The sequence below is a fragment of the Phocoena phocoena genome, chromosome 4 (genome assembly GCF_963924675.1).
Source record: "Phocoena phocoena chromosome 4, mPhoPho1.1, whole genome shotgun sequence".
Taxonomy (NCBI): Eukaryota; Metazoa; Chordata; class Mammalia; order Artiodactyla; family Phocoenidae; genus Phocoena; species Phocoena phocoena.
In genome coordinates this window covers 86,267,767-86,284,981 of record NC_089222.1, presented here as the reverse complement: position 1 = coordinate 86,284,981, position 17,215 = coordinate 86,267,767, and the positions used below count along the sequence as shown (strand labels likewise).

The 17,215-nt window shown below is 42.0% G+C and overlaps 1 protein-coding gene across 1 annotated transcript in view; it reads right to left on the bottom strand.

Moving 5' to 3' along the window:
- Positions 1–1,200: 1,200 nt before the first annotated feature.
- The window catches only part of USF3 (upstream transcription factor family member 3), a 42,772-nt gene continuing 26,757 nt past the window's right edge, over positions 1,201–17,215 (bottom strand). The window contains exons 6-7 of the mRNA XM_065876914.1: positions 10,249–10,345; positions 1,201–7,631 (exon numbers count right to left, since the gene is read on the bottom strand). Of these exons, the coding sequence (XP_065732986.1) occupies positions 1,201–7,631; positions 10,249–10,345 (6,528 nt within the window). The remainder of the gene's footprint in view (positions 7,632–10,248; positions 10,346–17,215) is intronic.

Sequence of the window (17,215 nt, the reverse complement as noted above, 5' to 3'; positions counted from 1 at the left end):
ACACATGGACATATGCAAAGACAATGTTCTGAAGCACCATTTCACATCTACCATCAGGAAAAATAATGAACAAATTCATCTTCTCATTGTAATTCTACTATGAAGGGTAATAATGCAATATACAATGCCATATTTTAAATATAAATATCAGTAATGAAAATACTGACAGAGCTTAAGACTCTGTTCAGAAATATTTTAAAAGTAAGGCTCAAATAACTGTGTAGGTTCCAAACGCGCTATTTACTGATCAGTCCCTAATGATTAAACAAATATAAAAGAACTTATTTCGAGATCAAATAAATAGGAGAGAATTCTACAACAAAACTCAATGGATCCAACAATCTTTAACTGAACACATGCAAAACTCCACAATACAACTGCTTTTATCCTTATGGCCTGATGCAAAATGCAAGTACAAAATGGAGAACATCTATGTACTTTGCTTTTTAGCTTTCCACTTTTAAGGCTACTTGTTTAAGGAAGACCTTTGCTTTTACAGGATCTTGGCACATTAAAGGATAACACGGCTCCCTAATTTGGAGAACAAGACATGACATTCAGATAATTTATGAATTGTTATAATTAAGAAAGAAGCCTCTACCTAAACCAAACCTTGGGAACACAGGTTGATCAAACAACTCATTTATTTGCTAACTGCTTGACTTGAATCATGGACATTCATTCTACATTAATTCAACACCTGCCATGGGTAAGAAACTGTTCTAGATGCTGACACTGGCCCGTACTTGGTTATGAGCCATGGTGTTATATCGAACTGTCTGTATTTTTGGAAAGCAACTCAATCAGCTCAACTATTTTACAAATTATCAACAATCAAGTTTAAAAATCTAGGTTCCTTCCTACCACCCAGGACACACCAAGATGATCTCCCTCAACTTCCAGCCGATTAATATCTAGGGAATGTCAGATTACAGATCAAACTTGAAAATGTAAATCTGCTTGGAAAATTTAAAAAGTACACCATGCAGTTAAAAATGAAAGATAATTTGTTTTCGACGACCCAGTATTTGCCTCATCTCTGACACGGCTTCCCTACATTCAGAAGATAACTGACAGTTGATTATACAAACACAAGGAGATACACTCACACACTCTCTCTCTTCCTGTGCACATGCGTGAATACACACACAAATACATTTGTAATCTCACCCATTACATTTATGTATAGTCAGTCAGTATTTAAACAGCTGAACTGCAATCATGACCTAAAATATGGCTTATGTTGTGGGCAGGTCTGTTTGAGGACTGCTTGGAAGAGTCCGAGGCAGAGGAGTTTGCTATCGTAAGCAAAGGTGACATTGCTGAGCCGTCAGGGAGAGCTGTAGCTATTTCTGGAAACAAAGATGTCATATTAAAATTGGATAAGTGAGAGTTGGTCATGTGCATTGGGGGCATGTCAGGGAGAAGAGGAAAACTTGGTTGAGCAAAACCAACAGGTCTGGGAGGAGATAAAATTGATCCAAATCGGTTATTCAAACTTCCACTGTTTACCTTCTCTGTGCTAGGATTCGAGAACATTTGATTAGAAAAATAGGGGATTGAAATATCATTGGACAGTGTAGGATGAGCAGGAGAGTACGGGGGATAGAAGGAGGGGAGAGTATTTTGGGGATCTACAGGGATGAGGGCTGGAGTTCGAGTGGCACTAGGCTGAGTAACCTGTGGAATGAAAGAAGTATTCGCATTTATTGGTGGATTCATGCCACCCTCAGGAATAAACGGAAAACCAAAATTTTGTGATAGGGTATGCTGGTCAGGCGCTGAATTATCATTAGGTACTTGTGGGCCATCAGGCATGAAACGAACAATACTTCCTCTCTTTTCTGTAGTGGGTTGTTGGCGACCGAGAATCATACTGCCACTAGTAGACAGAGGAAGATGGGGAAGACTTGGATCAAAGACATTACTGTGTCTTTGGTTTCCAGAGCGATTCCTTTCAGGTTGACGAATTTTGGAACCGCTGCTGTCTTGCAAGGGATGCCTTGATCGCTGGGGAACTGAAGAACTAGTTTGACGTACGGGAGGCCCTTGGTCAGCATTTCCGTGAGACACAGACGGATGCAGCAAACCTGGCCTTGCCACCCCATGCATGTTGGTTGTGACTGGAGGGTTCATGTGGCCCTTGGTCCCGTGACTGTCAGTAATCCTCATGGGATTGGACTTCTGTACAGAAACGTTGGGACTTGTGTTTCGACCTTGAATATCTCCTGAGGAAGAAGAACTCGAAAACGGAATATTCAAAGTGCTGTTCCTGGTGTTAATTGCACCCAGGGACATGTCACAACTCTCCCTATTCTGACTCTCACTCTCTCTTCTAATATGGACACTTTCATGAGTTGGGGGACAATTATATTCGATTGCAGAGGTGGGACCACACTGTGTATTCCTCTGATGCTCTGGCAGTGATCTCTGGCTCCCAATGACCTGATCACCCAGGTGAGGGGCAAGTAAACTCTGCATGAAACTTTGGTGACATGTATTTTCACTGTCCCTTGGTGGGACAGCATTTCCTGTTGGGATGCTCTGAACTGGTGGGTAAGGTAATCTCTTTTGGCGGTCAATTGGTGGTGGACCAGGGTTTTGACTAATTCGAAAAGCCTGGGACTGCATACTCCTCAAGGATGACACAGGGTTACCTATTTCATTATTTCTTGAAGACTGTACTTCAAAATTACTCTGGGGCTGCTGACTGGCTCCGCTGGGCTTAAATGTCTGACAGTCAGAAAGGCGGATATCTGAGGTAACGGTATGGTCCACACGACCCTGCATATTATGAATGGCCAAACTCTTATTTCTGGGAACATCAAGGTAGCTTCTCATTTCAAGCTGATCTGAAATTCTGGAACCCTGAATCGATATACCCATTCTCTGCTCTGAATTGGAAGATGTCTTTCCAATGAGTGCCTCCGCAGAGTAACTTGAAACTCTATTTCTCTCTGGCCTGTGTGGAGTACAAGTCATGTCTGAAGGTCTCGTCACGATACTCGGTTGGGACACCATTTGCTGCTCTATGCCTCTCGATGTCAGAAGCCTCTGCATTGGATTATGCCCAGATACGTGTTCAGAAGAAAGCCCCGCACCTTGCTGCCGGCTTCCCACCTCCTGCTGGTGCATGATGTCTTGACTGAGATGGTTATGGTGAGTGCGGCTCGTGGAAGGATTTTCACGGCTCTTCTCCGGCTGGGAGCTTCCAAAGTGTTGCTGCATCTGTTGCTGCATCTGCTGATGGTGGGGGTGTGGCTGACCGCTCTTGGGTCGGGATTGGTCGGTTCCATGGTGCTTGGGTTGTAGAGAAAGCTGAGAGGCCTGAGTGCCCTGAACCAGAGTCCTCTTTTTCTGCATCTGGACTTCCTGTTGCAGGGCTCTCTGTTGGTGGACGTGGGGCTGAGAGTGGACAGAGCTCTCCGCGTGAGGTACGTGATGCTGCAGCTGATATAAGTGATGCCTCTCTCTTAGCTGCCCCGCTTGCTGCTGCTGCTGCTTCAAGTACACATGGTTGCTGTGCAGGTGAGGCGCCCCTTGAGGCGGCACATGCTGCTGCAGGGCCTGCAGATGTTGGCTGGCCTGCGTTTGCTGCTGCTCAGCCACGGAAGGCTGCGAATTGCACTGAACCTCAGTTTGCCTCAACGCGGGGGCCGCAAAGTTGTGACCAGGTGGGAATAACCGCGTAAGGCCGTCTCCATGTGCTGGGTGGCTAATAGGCACAACTGAGTTTGACGAGTTGGGAGGGATCTGACTAACCATCACTTGAGCTTGATCGGAAATGCTGTCTGGAGTTTGGCTCATCAGGGACAGACCTTCCAGCCGGAGGGGAGCCGGCGGACAATGCTTTTGACGTTTAGCTGAAGACAGTAAAAGGTCATCTTGGACAGCACGCTTAGCAGAGTTTTTACGGCTTTCATGACTTGGCTTTAAGAGTGGCTCTTGAATCTGTGGATTTGGTATGGTACCAGCCATAGTACTGAGCTGTTCTTGGGAGTATTCGGTCATCAGAGATGGGCCAGGAGGCTGACCGCCATAGGAGCTAGATGAAACCGTCAGATTCACCGTTGCGGGAACAGCTGTTTGCTCTGAAGTTTGGGATAAACCAGCGCAGCTGACCAGAGGATGGCTGATGCTGCTCTGATGGATAAGATTATTCACACTTAAACTGGCGATGCTCGGTGGCTGAGAAGTCGAAACCTGTAAAGAGGCATTTGATGTTTTCATCCCTATAGAACAACTTGGTTTTTCAAGGGGCCGACCCACAGTTGCTTCAATGGAATCCTGAGAATTAAATTCGTTTGGTGTCGCTTCTGCCTGTCCTGGGCCATTCTCTTTAGATATCTGGGTTTTGAAAGGCTGGTCTCCCTCTAAAGAGGATGCTTCAGAAGGCTTTGAAGGAACCTCCCTTATATCAGCCTGGGCGCCAGCTCTTCCCTTCTCAAGGTTCTCCTGGTCAAAAATAGCTCTTGCTGCAAGAGCAACTATATCAGTTTGCTCTACAAAGGTACAGCTGTCACATGTATTAGTCGTTGCACTGCTGGTGACATCCTCTCTAGTTGTTTCAGGAAGCATGGATGCAACTGAGAAACTACGACTACTGCCAGAGCTGGTCGACATGGGGGAGTCAGCCTGCCTACTGGTGAGCAAAGAACCATTAATAACCTCCTGATCAGAGATGCAGGAATGCTGCTGTCCTGGATCTCTGTCATCACTGCTCATCAGTAATAGCTCCTGTTTGGGATGTAAATCAACACTTGAATGGACTATTTTAGAATTTTCTGAAGAAAAGTCGGGATGGTCCACCTGGACTGAAAGAGGTGATTTCTGAGGGTCTTTTTCTTTAGCAAGACCGGATAGCAGTGCAGTTAAACCCTGCCCCTTTAAGAGACCTGTGGTTTGCACTGTAGCCGATGAATCTTGCTCAGCCCTGCAAGGTTCCGCAATGACTTCTACCTCAGAAACACAGTCAGTACTTGCAGTGCTCGTGGCAGACGACAAATCAGAAACCTGAGAAACCAAAACGTGGGGATCGTTCGCAGACGAAATCAACACGTTGGCTGAAGTGCAGGATTTGGCAGCATCTGGCAGTGCCAAACTAGTTGGTGGCTTATCCTGAGATGTCTCTCGTTGGAAAACGGGGAGAGAATCTTTGGATTTTGCTGGGGCCATTGTAAAATGTTCACTTGTTACAGATTCTTGGGAGGATGAGCTAGACTCTTCTGCTGACTTAGATTTGGGTATGGACTCAGGTATCACTGATTCAGAATTCAGAACATCCAAAGAATGTGAGCCAGAAGCACTCACACTATTTACCTGGGACATAGTGACCGACGGTAACACACCAGGGAGGCTGTCCAGAAGTCCATCATTACACGATGGCTCTGTGGAGCCTTCGGTGCTGGGGCAGTCTAACTTACCCACATCTCTGGCTGGATTCAGGGTGCAGGCTGACTTATTAGTGGCTACGTGTTTCTTGACACTCGGCTTCTTATTCAGCCTTTTGGGCTTCATGTTAGGCAAACAAGCTACAGTGTTCATTGAGGGAGTAGTCACTAGATTATACGTACTGGGTAGTGTGGCTGAATTCTCCGTTGTCATGGGAGATGCTACAGCTGTTGTTAATGAAACACAGTTAGCTGGGGTGGTTTGACTATTTGCAGCAGTTTGAGGATTGGCAGGCTGGCTAACAGACAGTTGTACACAGCTTTGCCCAGCCATCTGCGATATGCTTTGATTGAGGCTGGCCAAAGCGCCAAATGTATTCAGGGCAACATTGGTATTTGGATCTTCGCTGGTGGTGGGTTGAATAATTTGCATAGGGGTTTGACTTGTAGTTCCTGATGAAGACATCACAGGCTGCAAAGCAAAGAGCTGTCCATTTAAAGAAATCGTCTGAGGCTGTTGTTGGTTTGACATGGTTACAGAAAAAGTTTGTGTTGAATTAGATGCTGATAAAGATGAAGGTCTTGGTAATATGTGGACAAGGTGCTTTCCTCCAAAACTCTGTGGGGTCGAAACATTTTGCACTGAATTGTTAGACCCTATGATAGCACTGGCTCCATTGACAGGGAGTCGAACAGAACCAGGAGGTGGAGCGGAGAGGAGTGGCAAAGGGTTCTGATTAGCTGCCTGTATGATTACTATCTGTTGACCTACTGTTTGGTTGGGAACCTCTGCCCTCATCACTGCTGGGCACGGGGTGGTGCTGGGTGGCTGAAGAATGATAACATTTTGATTTGCAGGAGCTGCGTTAACAGCCGACCCAACTGGCTGAGCCATCTGAATCACTTGCATTGCTGAATTCAATGGAAGGATACTTTTTGGAGGCTGAGATTTAACTTGTGGCTGGGCAATCAGTGACTGCATAGGTAAAGATGGACAAGAAGGCAAGGTTACAACTACTTGCTCAACTGGCTGCCCATCTGCTGGAAAGGAATTATTCAAGTTGACGCCTGTAGCCACACATCTACTGTGGTTGGCCGTGGTGGGGCTAGTACCAGACTCATTTAATACCGGAGTCACAGCAGAAGATGGTGTCTGGCTTAAGGGCTGAATAGTGTTTCCCGCCAGTTGCAAAGTAGTCCACGTCGTCTGCGTGTTTCCAGCTGAGGAAATTCGGGTAAGGCTATTAATGTTTTTCAAATCTGAAGCACTAACAGCTGAAGAAGGCAAAGAACAAGAAAGAGTCCAACCACTGTCCACAGGGTTTGCAGAAAGGGTGCTCACGGGGGTGGTGGTCTCCCCTCCTCCAGGGGCAGATGGGGCCACCACCGCGGTAACACTTGTCAAGTCTGCACCCTTGCTAATGCTCGCTGGACAAGAATCACCTGCAGATCTTGGAGGCTGGGAGCAGACTGTCGTGGCAACGGAAACAACAAAGGTGGTTTGAAAGTCACTTCTGCACTCCTGTACGCTCAAGCAGGACTTGCTTCCTTGGTGTCCTTTAGTGGCAGTTGCTGAGCAGCTGGAGGAGATGCTTGTGGCACAAGGGACTGTTTTCTTCAATAATTTGGGGCTCTCTTGCCCATTCTTATTTTCAGAAGAATTTTGATCCTTTAGACATGCGTGCAATGAATGATGCTGGGGTGGTACAGGCCCGACAGGGACAGTCATCAGTGAGCCACTGCTGGCACCAAGTACACTCGACTCGCTTTCAGAGGTGGAAACCTCAAGAATATTTTGAGCAGAAATGGTAGCAGGAAGACAAAGAGGAACAGGCTGGTTGGCAGCCAATGCAGAAACCGTGGTCTGATGCCATGGCTTGTTTTCAGAAGGGTAAACTCCAGAAATAGACACAGGAGTCACAAGATTGCAAGTCCTCTGTACTGGCACCACATTGGCAGTTTGCTTCTGTAAATTATGACCAACGTTAAAGGTTATCCCCTGAACAGCTGTTCCCTGGCTATTTCCACCAGGCTGACTCCCGCTGGAATAAACAATGATATTCTTTTGAACCTGGTCACTGGGAATAACAACAGAGACCTTTGAGTTTTTAAGATTTCCTTTCCAGTGGATTGTGGGGTCGTCATATAAACATATGTCATTTGCTTTTAGTAATTCAATGTATCGGCCATTTTCTTTTTGAATTTCTTCCAGTTGTTTACGTAGCTTTTTAATTTCTTCAGCTATAATATCAAAAACAAAAATGAAAAAATTACCTCTAAGTGTCAATATTTATAATAATTTAAGAAACAGCTGTATACTAAACTACTGAATACTAATTTTAGCATTCTAAATACCTCAGTTGAGAATCTTCAACTCTTTTCTAATATAAGTTCTTTCTTCTTTTTAGAATGGTATCTCAAATCTCTATCCTAATCCTTTGAAAAGTATGTATCTTTAAAGGTCAACGATTCAAAGGTCAGAAATTACTCATAATGTAGAAATCTCAAAATTCCAAAATTCAGAATAGGGCAGCAAGGAAAGACATACTGATGTCATGGTAACATGCTAGGAAAATAACACTGAATATCAATATAATAGAATTTAAATGTTGTAATAACTAACATTACTTTATGGTGGTAACAGAGAGTTTTGTTTTTTGTTTTTTGGCCCCTCTGCATGGCTTTCAGGATCTCAGTTCCCCAACAAGGGACTTAACCTGGGACCACGGCAGTGAAAGCCCAGAATCCTAACCACTAGGCCACCAGGGAACTCCCGACAGTCTCTTTTATAAATGGCTTTAAACTGGTTCTATTTTACCCTTTGAAACGACAGAGACCAAGCAGAACATGTAAGAAGTAAGATGGGAGAGTGCTGAAGAAAGCACCACCAGTGAAACTTGCTTTTTCCTTGGTAGGGCCAATGTGTGTATGCTAGTGAGTAATGAAGATGTCCGTGATGCCCTACACTGTTTTAAAGGAGACAGCCTCAACCACGGATACTAAGGGTCAGCCTTGGCTGTTGGTATGTATGCTCTGTGACCCTGTACATCCCCACCTGCCGTGCCATAGTAGGTATTCTCCCCCATTCCCTCCGCCAAAGGCAGCCGATCCTCAAGGCCAGTACCTTATGAGGTAGCCTGAAGTAACAAGTTCTGTTCCAACAAGGAGGAGCTGAGACTATCAGACTGTTTTTCTCAGCTATTTAAAGAAAGCCATAGGAGAAAGATGCCAATGTGCTATGGACGTTAGAAATTAAAGGACAATTATCATGGACCAAAGAATAAAGAAGATGGTTCTCACTTATTGTGCGCTTACTCTATGCCTGGCACTTTTCATTCACTGTCTCATTTAATGATAATAACAACAACAACAACAACAGGTAACATTTATCAAGCATTTACTCTTGTGCTGCGCTTTAAGTGCTTTACCTGTGTTAGCTCTTTTAATCCTCATAACAACCACGAGATGGGACAAACACCTTTGTCATCATCACTTTTAGCTGTAAGAAACAGGTTCAGAGTAGCTATATAATTTGCCTAAAGTCGACTAGATAGATGCTATGATTATCCTCATTTTAAGACAGGGAAACTGACACTTGGAGAGGTTAAGTAACTGGCCAAAGGTACTGAGTGAGCAAAGGAAGTCAAGGCTCAAACCCAGGTGGGCCTGACTCCCAAGAGCACTGCTGTGGCCACTGTGCAAGACTGTCACGTGGACAGTGAGTATGTGGAGGAAGCTGCTGGGAAAAGAAGAGAGAGCAGATACAAAACAGAACCAAAGAAAGGATCACGACCGCGATGACAACACGGTCGGACTTAAGGGGGCTCGGGTGCTGCCCCAACCCCTGGCCTGGCTGTTCAGCTCTTCCCGAACCGCCTGCAACTTGTATTTCTTCAAGTTTCCCTTTTCCCTAGGGTAACTCGATTGCCTCATGCTGGGCTGTGAAACCAGAGGAGCCCTCATTAGAAAAGCCTATACATCACTCTAGCCTTATTATCCCTTTTGTGGGTGCCTCAAAATGGTTACCAAATATTGATTATGTATCTCATTGCCTGACAGCATCATAAAACAGGACCTGGACCATAAAAGACACCTGACTGAGGGGAGGGATAAGTTGTCAGCTAACTGAAAGTAAACAAGAATTCAGAATGCCGACCTTCTGGATGTGCTTTCCAGCACTTCTTACAATAAACACAGCCCAGCATTGCTCCCACATCAGCAAATTCTGAGGTTTGTCTCCTTTTAAGGTGACCTACTGAGTTGTCACAGGAGATTCTCATTTTTCTTTTTAGCTGTTACAAGGAAACCTTCTCTCCAATGCAAATGGGAAAAGAGAACTCATCTGATAGCATTAAAAAGTCACCTCTAAAAATCAAATGTTATTAAATGACCAGGCAGTCTCATGCACACATTACATGCAGTATAAACAATTATGAACTGAATGTTTTGGCCTTCAGAGTTAACTCCTAGTTAAGTCCTGGCACAGGCATATCTTTATTAAGTTACACTGAGCAGGACTCCCGCTGCATCCTCTTATGGGATTCCCCTAGCTGGAAGATACACCTGGAAGGAAGGAGATCCAGTATTATTTGCATGATGAGTTTAGCAAACATGAAGTACAAGAAGAGTAAAAAATCAAAATTGTGTATGCCTACAAGGTTAGAGTTGCTCAAAGAAGGGGGAAAAGAGGTCAACTAGGTTGAATTTATTTGCAACACTATTCTCACAGGCCCACCCAATGCATGATCTTAACGTACTGAGGCAAAGAAGCCTTCTGTATCCTAATATAAGTTGCACTGTGACACAAAGGCCTGAACATTGAAAAAGCAACAGAAAGTAAGAATCTTAAAATCTTTACCTTGTTCATTGTTTCCTCCATTAAGCAGGAGTTCATCGTTTTGCCTTTTCAATTCTGTTATATACTTAAAGGCTTGGTCCAGGATCATATTCTTGCTCTGCCAAAGAAAATCAACCATTTAAAAGTTTCACTGAAGGGTAAGAACTTGCCAGAAGAAAGTTAAAGCTTTGGTTTTATCACATATATGTGATACGTATCTTTTCAAAATTTAAAACTGCCACCATATTCAAAACTTCTACTGTTCCTCTTTCATTTGGTAAGTATTTATTGAGGCTCTGTTCTAGGCACTGGGGACATAATAAACTAAAGGGACAAAGTTCCTGACCTTGAGGAATATTATTTATTTATGAGGAACTATTATATATTAATATCTATTTATATTTATAAATAAAATCAGGTGGTGATAAATATTATGAAGAAAAAGCAAGTAGGGTACTTCACTCTGTCAATCTAGTCACCTCCCTTGCCCGGTCTAGGTTTGAGTTTAGATGCATCTTTCTCTAGGAACTCTTCCCTGGGCCTCTCTGTTCTAGAACTCTATATTTCCTTGGCTAGACGGCAGGTATTATTCCCCTCTTACTATGATATTTACTGTGTGCTTTATTATTCCAGATCACAGAAGAGCATAATGGATGGGAGCGCAGATTCCCCCACTTAGCATTTCTGTAACTGGGGAAAGTTACTTAGTCTTTCTAAACCTCAGTTTTTCATTTGTAAAATGGGGATAATAAAAGTACGTACCTTGAAGTGTGTGGTAAGGATTAAAGTCTTTAATATAGAGAGAGCATGTAACACTCTGAGAACACAGTTAGTGGGGTATGGAAAGTGCTTAATAATTGCTAGCTTCTTGTAGCTACTGTTTGTCAGGTCCTATGTTAAGTACGTCAAATGCATTATTTCTTGGACTCATTAGAAGAACTATATTGTTTTTCCTTATTTGTTCAGCTTTATTGAGGTATAATTGACAAATAAAATTGTAAGATATTAAAAAAATAATAGTAAAGTAGGGTAAGGAGGGGGCCAGAGAGATGGCAGAGGTTACTCTGTGCTGTGGACTGAATGTGTGTGTCCCCCTACAATTCATGTTGAAGCCCTAATCCCTGATGTGATGGTATTTGAAGGTGGGGCCTTTGGGAGGTAATTAGGTCATGAGGGTAGATCCCTCATGGATGAGATCACTGCCCTTAGAAGAAAAGACATGAGAGAGGTGATCATTCTCTCTGTCATGTGAGGACACAACCAAGAAGAAAGCCCACATCAGGAACCGAACCCGGTGACACCCTGATCTTGGACTTTCAGCCTCCAGAACTGTGAGAAATACATTTTTGTTATTTAAGCCACCCAGTCTATGGTAATTTTCTTATAGCAACCCAAACTGACCAAGACATTCTGCTACAATCCATTTAATATAGGGAGGCTGGGGAAGGCCTCTCTGTAAGGTGATATTTAAGCAAAAATCTGAAGGGAGTACAAGAAATTATGCCCTGTGGATATGTGGAGGAAGAAGGCTCAGGTATCAGGATCAGCAAGGACAAAGGTCCTCAGGCGGGGCTGAGTTTGGCATGTTGGAGGAATAGTAAGGAAGTGAGTGAGACTAGAGTCAAGTATATTGAGAACAGTAAGAGGAGAGAGGCCAGAGAGAGCCTTCAAGACCATGGAAAGATTTTAGATTTTAATGTTATTCTTTACTCTGTCAACCACAACTACAAACTATTCTAAATAGTAGGTTGAGATAACAATGTCACTTGATTGAGTTTTGGTGTCATGGTCCCAATATATTCCATTCCTAAGCTTTCTCAAAATGATCGTATTTTATGTCAAAGTTCCTGTATTCTTTACTTAAATTTTTAAAATTGAAAATATAATATATGCATATGGCAAAAAAAAAGTAAATAATATGAAGAGATATATAATGAAAAGTACATTCCTTTTGACTTTAGCCCTCCAAACCCCTTTCCGGAGTCAACAACTGTAAGTTACTTATGTATCTTTCCAGAAATATTCTATGCCAATACATATATATGTATATGTATATATATATATATACATATATATGTATATGTATGTATATATATATATAAATCTTTTTTTAAAAACCCAGATAGAAGGATACTATAAACAGTATGTTACATGGATGCAACTAGAGATTATCATACTAACTGAGGTAAAAAAGAGAAAGACAAATACCATATGATATCACTTATATGTGGAATCTAAAATACACCACAAATGAACCTATCCATGAAACAGAAAGAGACTCACAGACATAGAGATCAGACTTGTGGTTGCCAAGGGGGAGGCGGGGAGGGAGAGGGATGGACTGGGAGTTTGGGGTTGGTAGATGCAAACTATTATATTTAGAATGGATAAACAATAACGTCCTACTGTACAGCACAGGGAACTATATTCAATCTCCTGGGATAAACCATAATGGAAAAGAATATTTTAAAAAAAAGAATGTATATATGTGTATAACCGAGTCACTTTGCTATACTGCAGAGATTGTCACAACAGTGTAAGTCAACTGTACTTCAACAAAAAGAAATTTTAAGTATGTTACATTATTTTGTTTTAATTTTCAAAAATATATTTTGGGGACTTCCCTGGTGGTGCATGGTTAAGAATCCGCCTGCCAATGCAGGGAAATGGGTTCGATCCCTGGTCGGGGAAGATCCTACGTGCCATGGAGCAACTAAGCCCGTGCGCCACAACTACTAAGCCTGTGCTCTAGAGTCCACGTGCCACAACTGCTGAAGCCCGCATGCCCAGAGCCCATGCTCCACAACAAGAGAAGCCACCGCAGTGAGAAGCCTGCGCACCGCAACAAGGAGTAACCACCGTTTGCTGCAACTAGAGAAAGCCCACATGCAGCAACAAAGACCGTGTGCAGCCAAAAATAAAATGAATTAATTAATTTAAAAAATATATTTATGTATCTTGGATGGTACGGTCATTTTATGGATCTTCAAATTCTTGAGCATGGTATATCTTTCCATCTGTTTGTGTTGTCTTTAATTTCCTTCATCAGTGTCTTAAAATTTTCCAGGTACAGGTCTTTTACCTCCTTAGTTAGATTTATTCCTAGGTATTTTATTCTTTTTGATACGACTATAAATGGGATTGTTTTCTTAATTTCTTTCTCAGATAGTTTGCTGTTAGTGTATAGAAACGTAACAGATTTCTGTATATTAATTTGTATCCTGCAACTTTACTAAATTCATTAATGAGTTCTAGTAGTTTCCTGGAGGCATCATTAGGATTTTCTATGAAGAGTACCATGTCTTCTGCAAACAGTGACAGTTTTACTTCTTCCTTTCCAATTTGGATTCTTTCTATTTGCTTTTCTTATCTGATTTCTGTGGCTAGCACTTCCAGTACTATGATGAGTAAAAGTGGCAAGAGTGGGCATTCTTGTCTTCTTAGAGGAAATACTTTCAGATTCTTACCATTGAATATGATGGTAGCTGTGGGCTGTCATATATGGCTTTATTATGCTGAGGTATGTTTTCTCTAAACCCACTTTGAGAGTTTTGATCTTAAATGGATGTTGAATTTTGTCAAAAGCTTTTTCTGCATCTATTGAGATGATTATATGATTTTTATTCTTCAATTGGTTAATATGGTGTAACACACTGATTGCTCTGCAGATAGTGAACCATCCTTGGATCCCAGGGATAAATCCTTCTTGATCATTGTTTATGATCCTTTTAATGTACTGTTGAATTCAACTTGCTAACATTTTGTTGAGGATTTTTGCATCTATGTTCATCAGTGATACTGGCCTGTAATTTTTGTGCTCATGGATTGGAAGGACTAATATTGTTAAAATGAGCATACTACCCAAGGTAATCTACAGATTCAATGCAATCCCTATCAAAATACCAATGGCTTTTTTCACAGAACTAGAACAAATAATTTTAATATTTGTATGGAAACACAAAAGACCCCAAATAACTAGAACAATCTTGAAAAAGAAGAACAAAGCGGGAGGTATCATGCGTGATTTCAAATTATACTACAAAGCTACAGTAATCAAAACAGTATGGTACTGGGACTTTCCTGGTGGTCCAGTGGTTAAGACTCCATGCTTCCAATGCAGGGGATGTGGGTTCAATCCCTGGTCGGGGAACTAAGATCCCACATGCCGTGCGGCATGAAAAAAAAAAACAAATAAACAAACAAACAGTATGGCACTATCATAAAAACAGACACACAGAGCAATGAAATAGAATAGACAGCCCAGAAATAAACCTATGCACTTATGGCCAATTAACCTATGACAAAGGAGGCAAGGATGCTTTTGGGAAAAAGACAATCTCTTTATTAGGTGGTGCTGGGAAAACTGGACAGCTACACGTATGAGAATGAAATTAAAACATTTTCTCAGACCATATACAAAAATAAACTCAAAATGGATTAAAGACCTAAATGTAAGACTGAAAACCATAAAACTCCTAGAAGAAAATATAGGCAGAACACTCTGACATAAATTGTAGCAATATTTTTTTGGATCTGTCTTCTCAGGCAAGGGAGACAATAGCAAAAATAAACGAAAGGGACTACATCAAACAAAAACTAAGACAGTGTCCTTTCATAAAGCAAAAGTTGAGACAAAGGCAGAACCTGATAATGCCCACCTACTGCACAGTGAATGAAACTATCAACAAAACAAAAAGGCTGCCTACTGAATGGGAGAAGATATTTGCAAATGATATATCCAATAAGGAGTTAATATCCAAATATACAAAGAACTCATACAACTAAATATCAAAAACCAAACAACCCAATTAAAAAATGGGCAGAGGATCTGAATAGACATTTTTCCAAAGAGGAAATGCAGATGGCCAACAGGCACATGAAAAGATGTTCAACATCAGTATCATGAGGGAAATGCAAATCAAAACTACAATGAGATATCACCTCCCACCTTTCAGAATGTCTGTTATCAAAAAGACAACAGGGACTTCCCTGGTAGTCCACTGGGTAAAACTCCGTGCTCCCAGTGCAGGGGTCTGGGTTCGATCCCTGGATGGGGAACTAGATCCCGCATGTATGCCACAACTAAGAGTAAGCATGCCACAACTAAAGATCACGCATGCCACAATGAAGATCCCGTGTGCCGCAACTAAGACCTGGAGCAACCAAATAAATAAATAAATAAATTTTAAAAAACAGAGAAAACAAACAAACAGAACCCAAAAACAACAAATAAGAAGTGTTGGCGAGGATGTGAAGAGAAGGGAACCTGCATGTCCTGTTGGTGAAAATGTAAATTGGTGCAGTCACTATGGAAAACAGTATGGAAACTCCTCAAAAAATTAAACATAGAATGACCATAAAATCAAGCAATTCCACTCCTGGATATTTATCCAAAGAAAACAAAAACACTAATTCCTAAAGATATATGCATCCCTATGTTCATAGCATTATTTACAATAGCCAAGATATGGAAACAACCTAAGTCCTCATCAATAGATGAATGGATAAATGAGATGTGATATGTGTGCATATATCTAAATCCACGCTATACTTTCTAAAGGCTGTATTTATTTTGTTTACCAGTCTATTACTGATAAATACTTAAGCTATGAAAGAGGAATTTCGTTTTTTTTTTATTCTTCAGCTTTTAAAAATGTTACAGTGAATGTTTAAGCTCTACCCAGTATTTATACTATTAAATATCTCCAGTACTTTATCTGATAGCTCTCTTCATGTAGGAGTTGGTGATTTAGGGCTTTGGTTCAGCAAGTTACAATTTTGGGTCCCTTAGGCTGGGTCCCATCAGAAATCCAGTATAACCCAGGAAACACCGTACTTTAGAGAAAAAAACTAAGATAGTGTCCTTTCTTAAAGCAAATGTCGAGACAAAGGCAGAACCTGATAATGCCCACCTACTGCTTCTCTACTGCAGATGGGGGTGGGGACATGCGGCAATAGTTAAGAAAATCTAAATCTATTCAGCTTCTGGAGACCAAATACTGACTTCCACTGCACATTCTAGGGCACCAAGAAAGAGAAATGATTATGGTTTCCTTTCGGATAAACTTGCAGGAATGAAAGCCAAGGGGAGGAACATTTTATTGGGCAAACACCAGTGCTTAGTGAGCAGCTACTATACATTGATATATGGAGAAAGAAAAACAATCAGAAGACATAGTACCTGCCCTTAAGTTTGCCTGTGTGTTAAGGAAACAGAAAGTACCTTTTTAAAAAGACTAAAAAGCACATTTATGCAAGACTAGGTACCATCTTGTAGGGGAGAATGAAAAGAAACTGAATTGTAAGACCTTGCTGAGGGAGACAGTGTTGTGAAGTGAACACATTGATCTGGCCCTCCCCACCAAAAGCCTGGGATGGTTTGGGACTGGGAAGCTCCAGCTACCCCAGAAGGTGGGGTGAGGCATGGGTTAAAACCGAGGGGACTGATAGAAAGATTCTTCTTTTGCAGTAATAAGAACCACACGCACTCACACACACACACACACACACACACACACACACACACACACACACACACATATCCTATGCAGCTGGATGACTTCCCCTCTTCCCCAACCACAGGAGACAAGTTTATTTTCTGTGAAATTTGAACCAGAAGATTTCAGCCTCAAGGATACTTACTTGGCACAGAAGTGGACAAGATGAGGCTCCTAAATGAAAACAGGGAGGTACAGTAAAATCCTGCCTTCTAAAGCATGAGACTCTCCAGCACCCCTTCCCCATCCCAGCTCCCAGCAAAATGGCAATGAGCCTTATAGCTCTTTTCCCACCATTCCCACTCCTAGGTAGGGTGCTGAAGGATCCTTCTCCGGAAAATAAAAATTAATAGCTAACCCCAAAAGAAGAAATCTACAAATACTGATATTGTTTAGTTCAGCAACAATAACAACAACATCAGCTCACTAGCCAATCACCGGACAGTTAGGACCACCAAACCACAAGCCTGTTCAATCAGCTTTTTAATGCC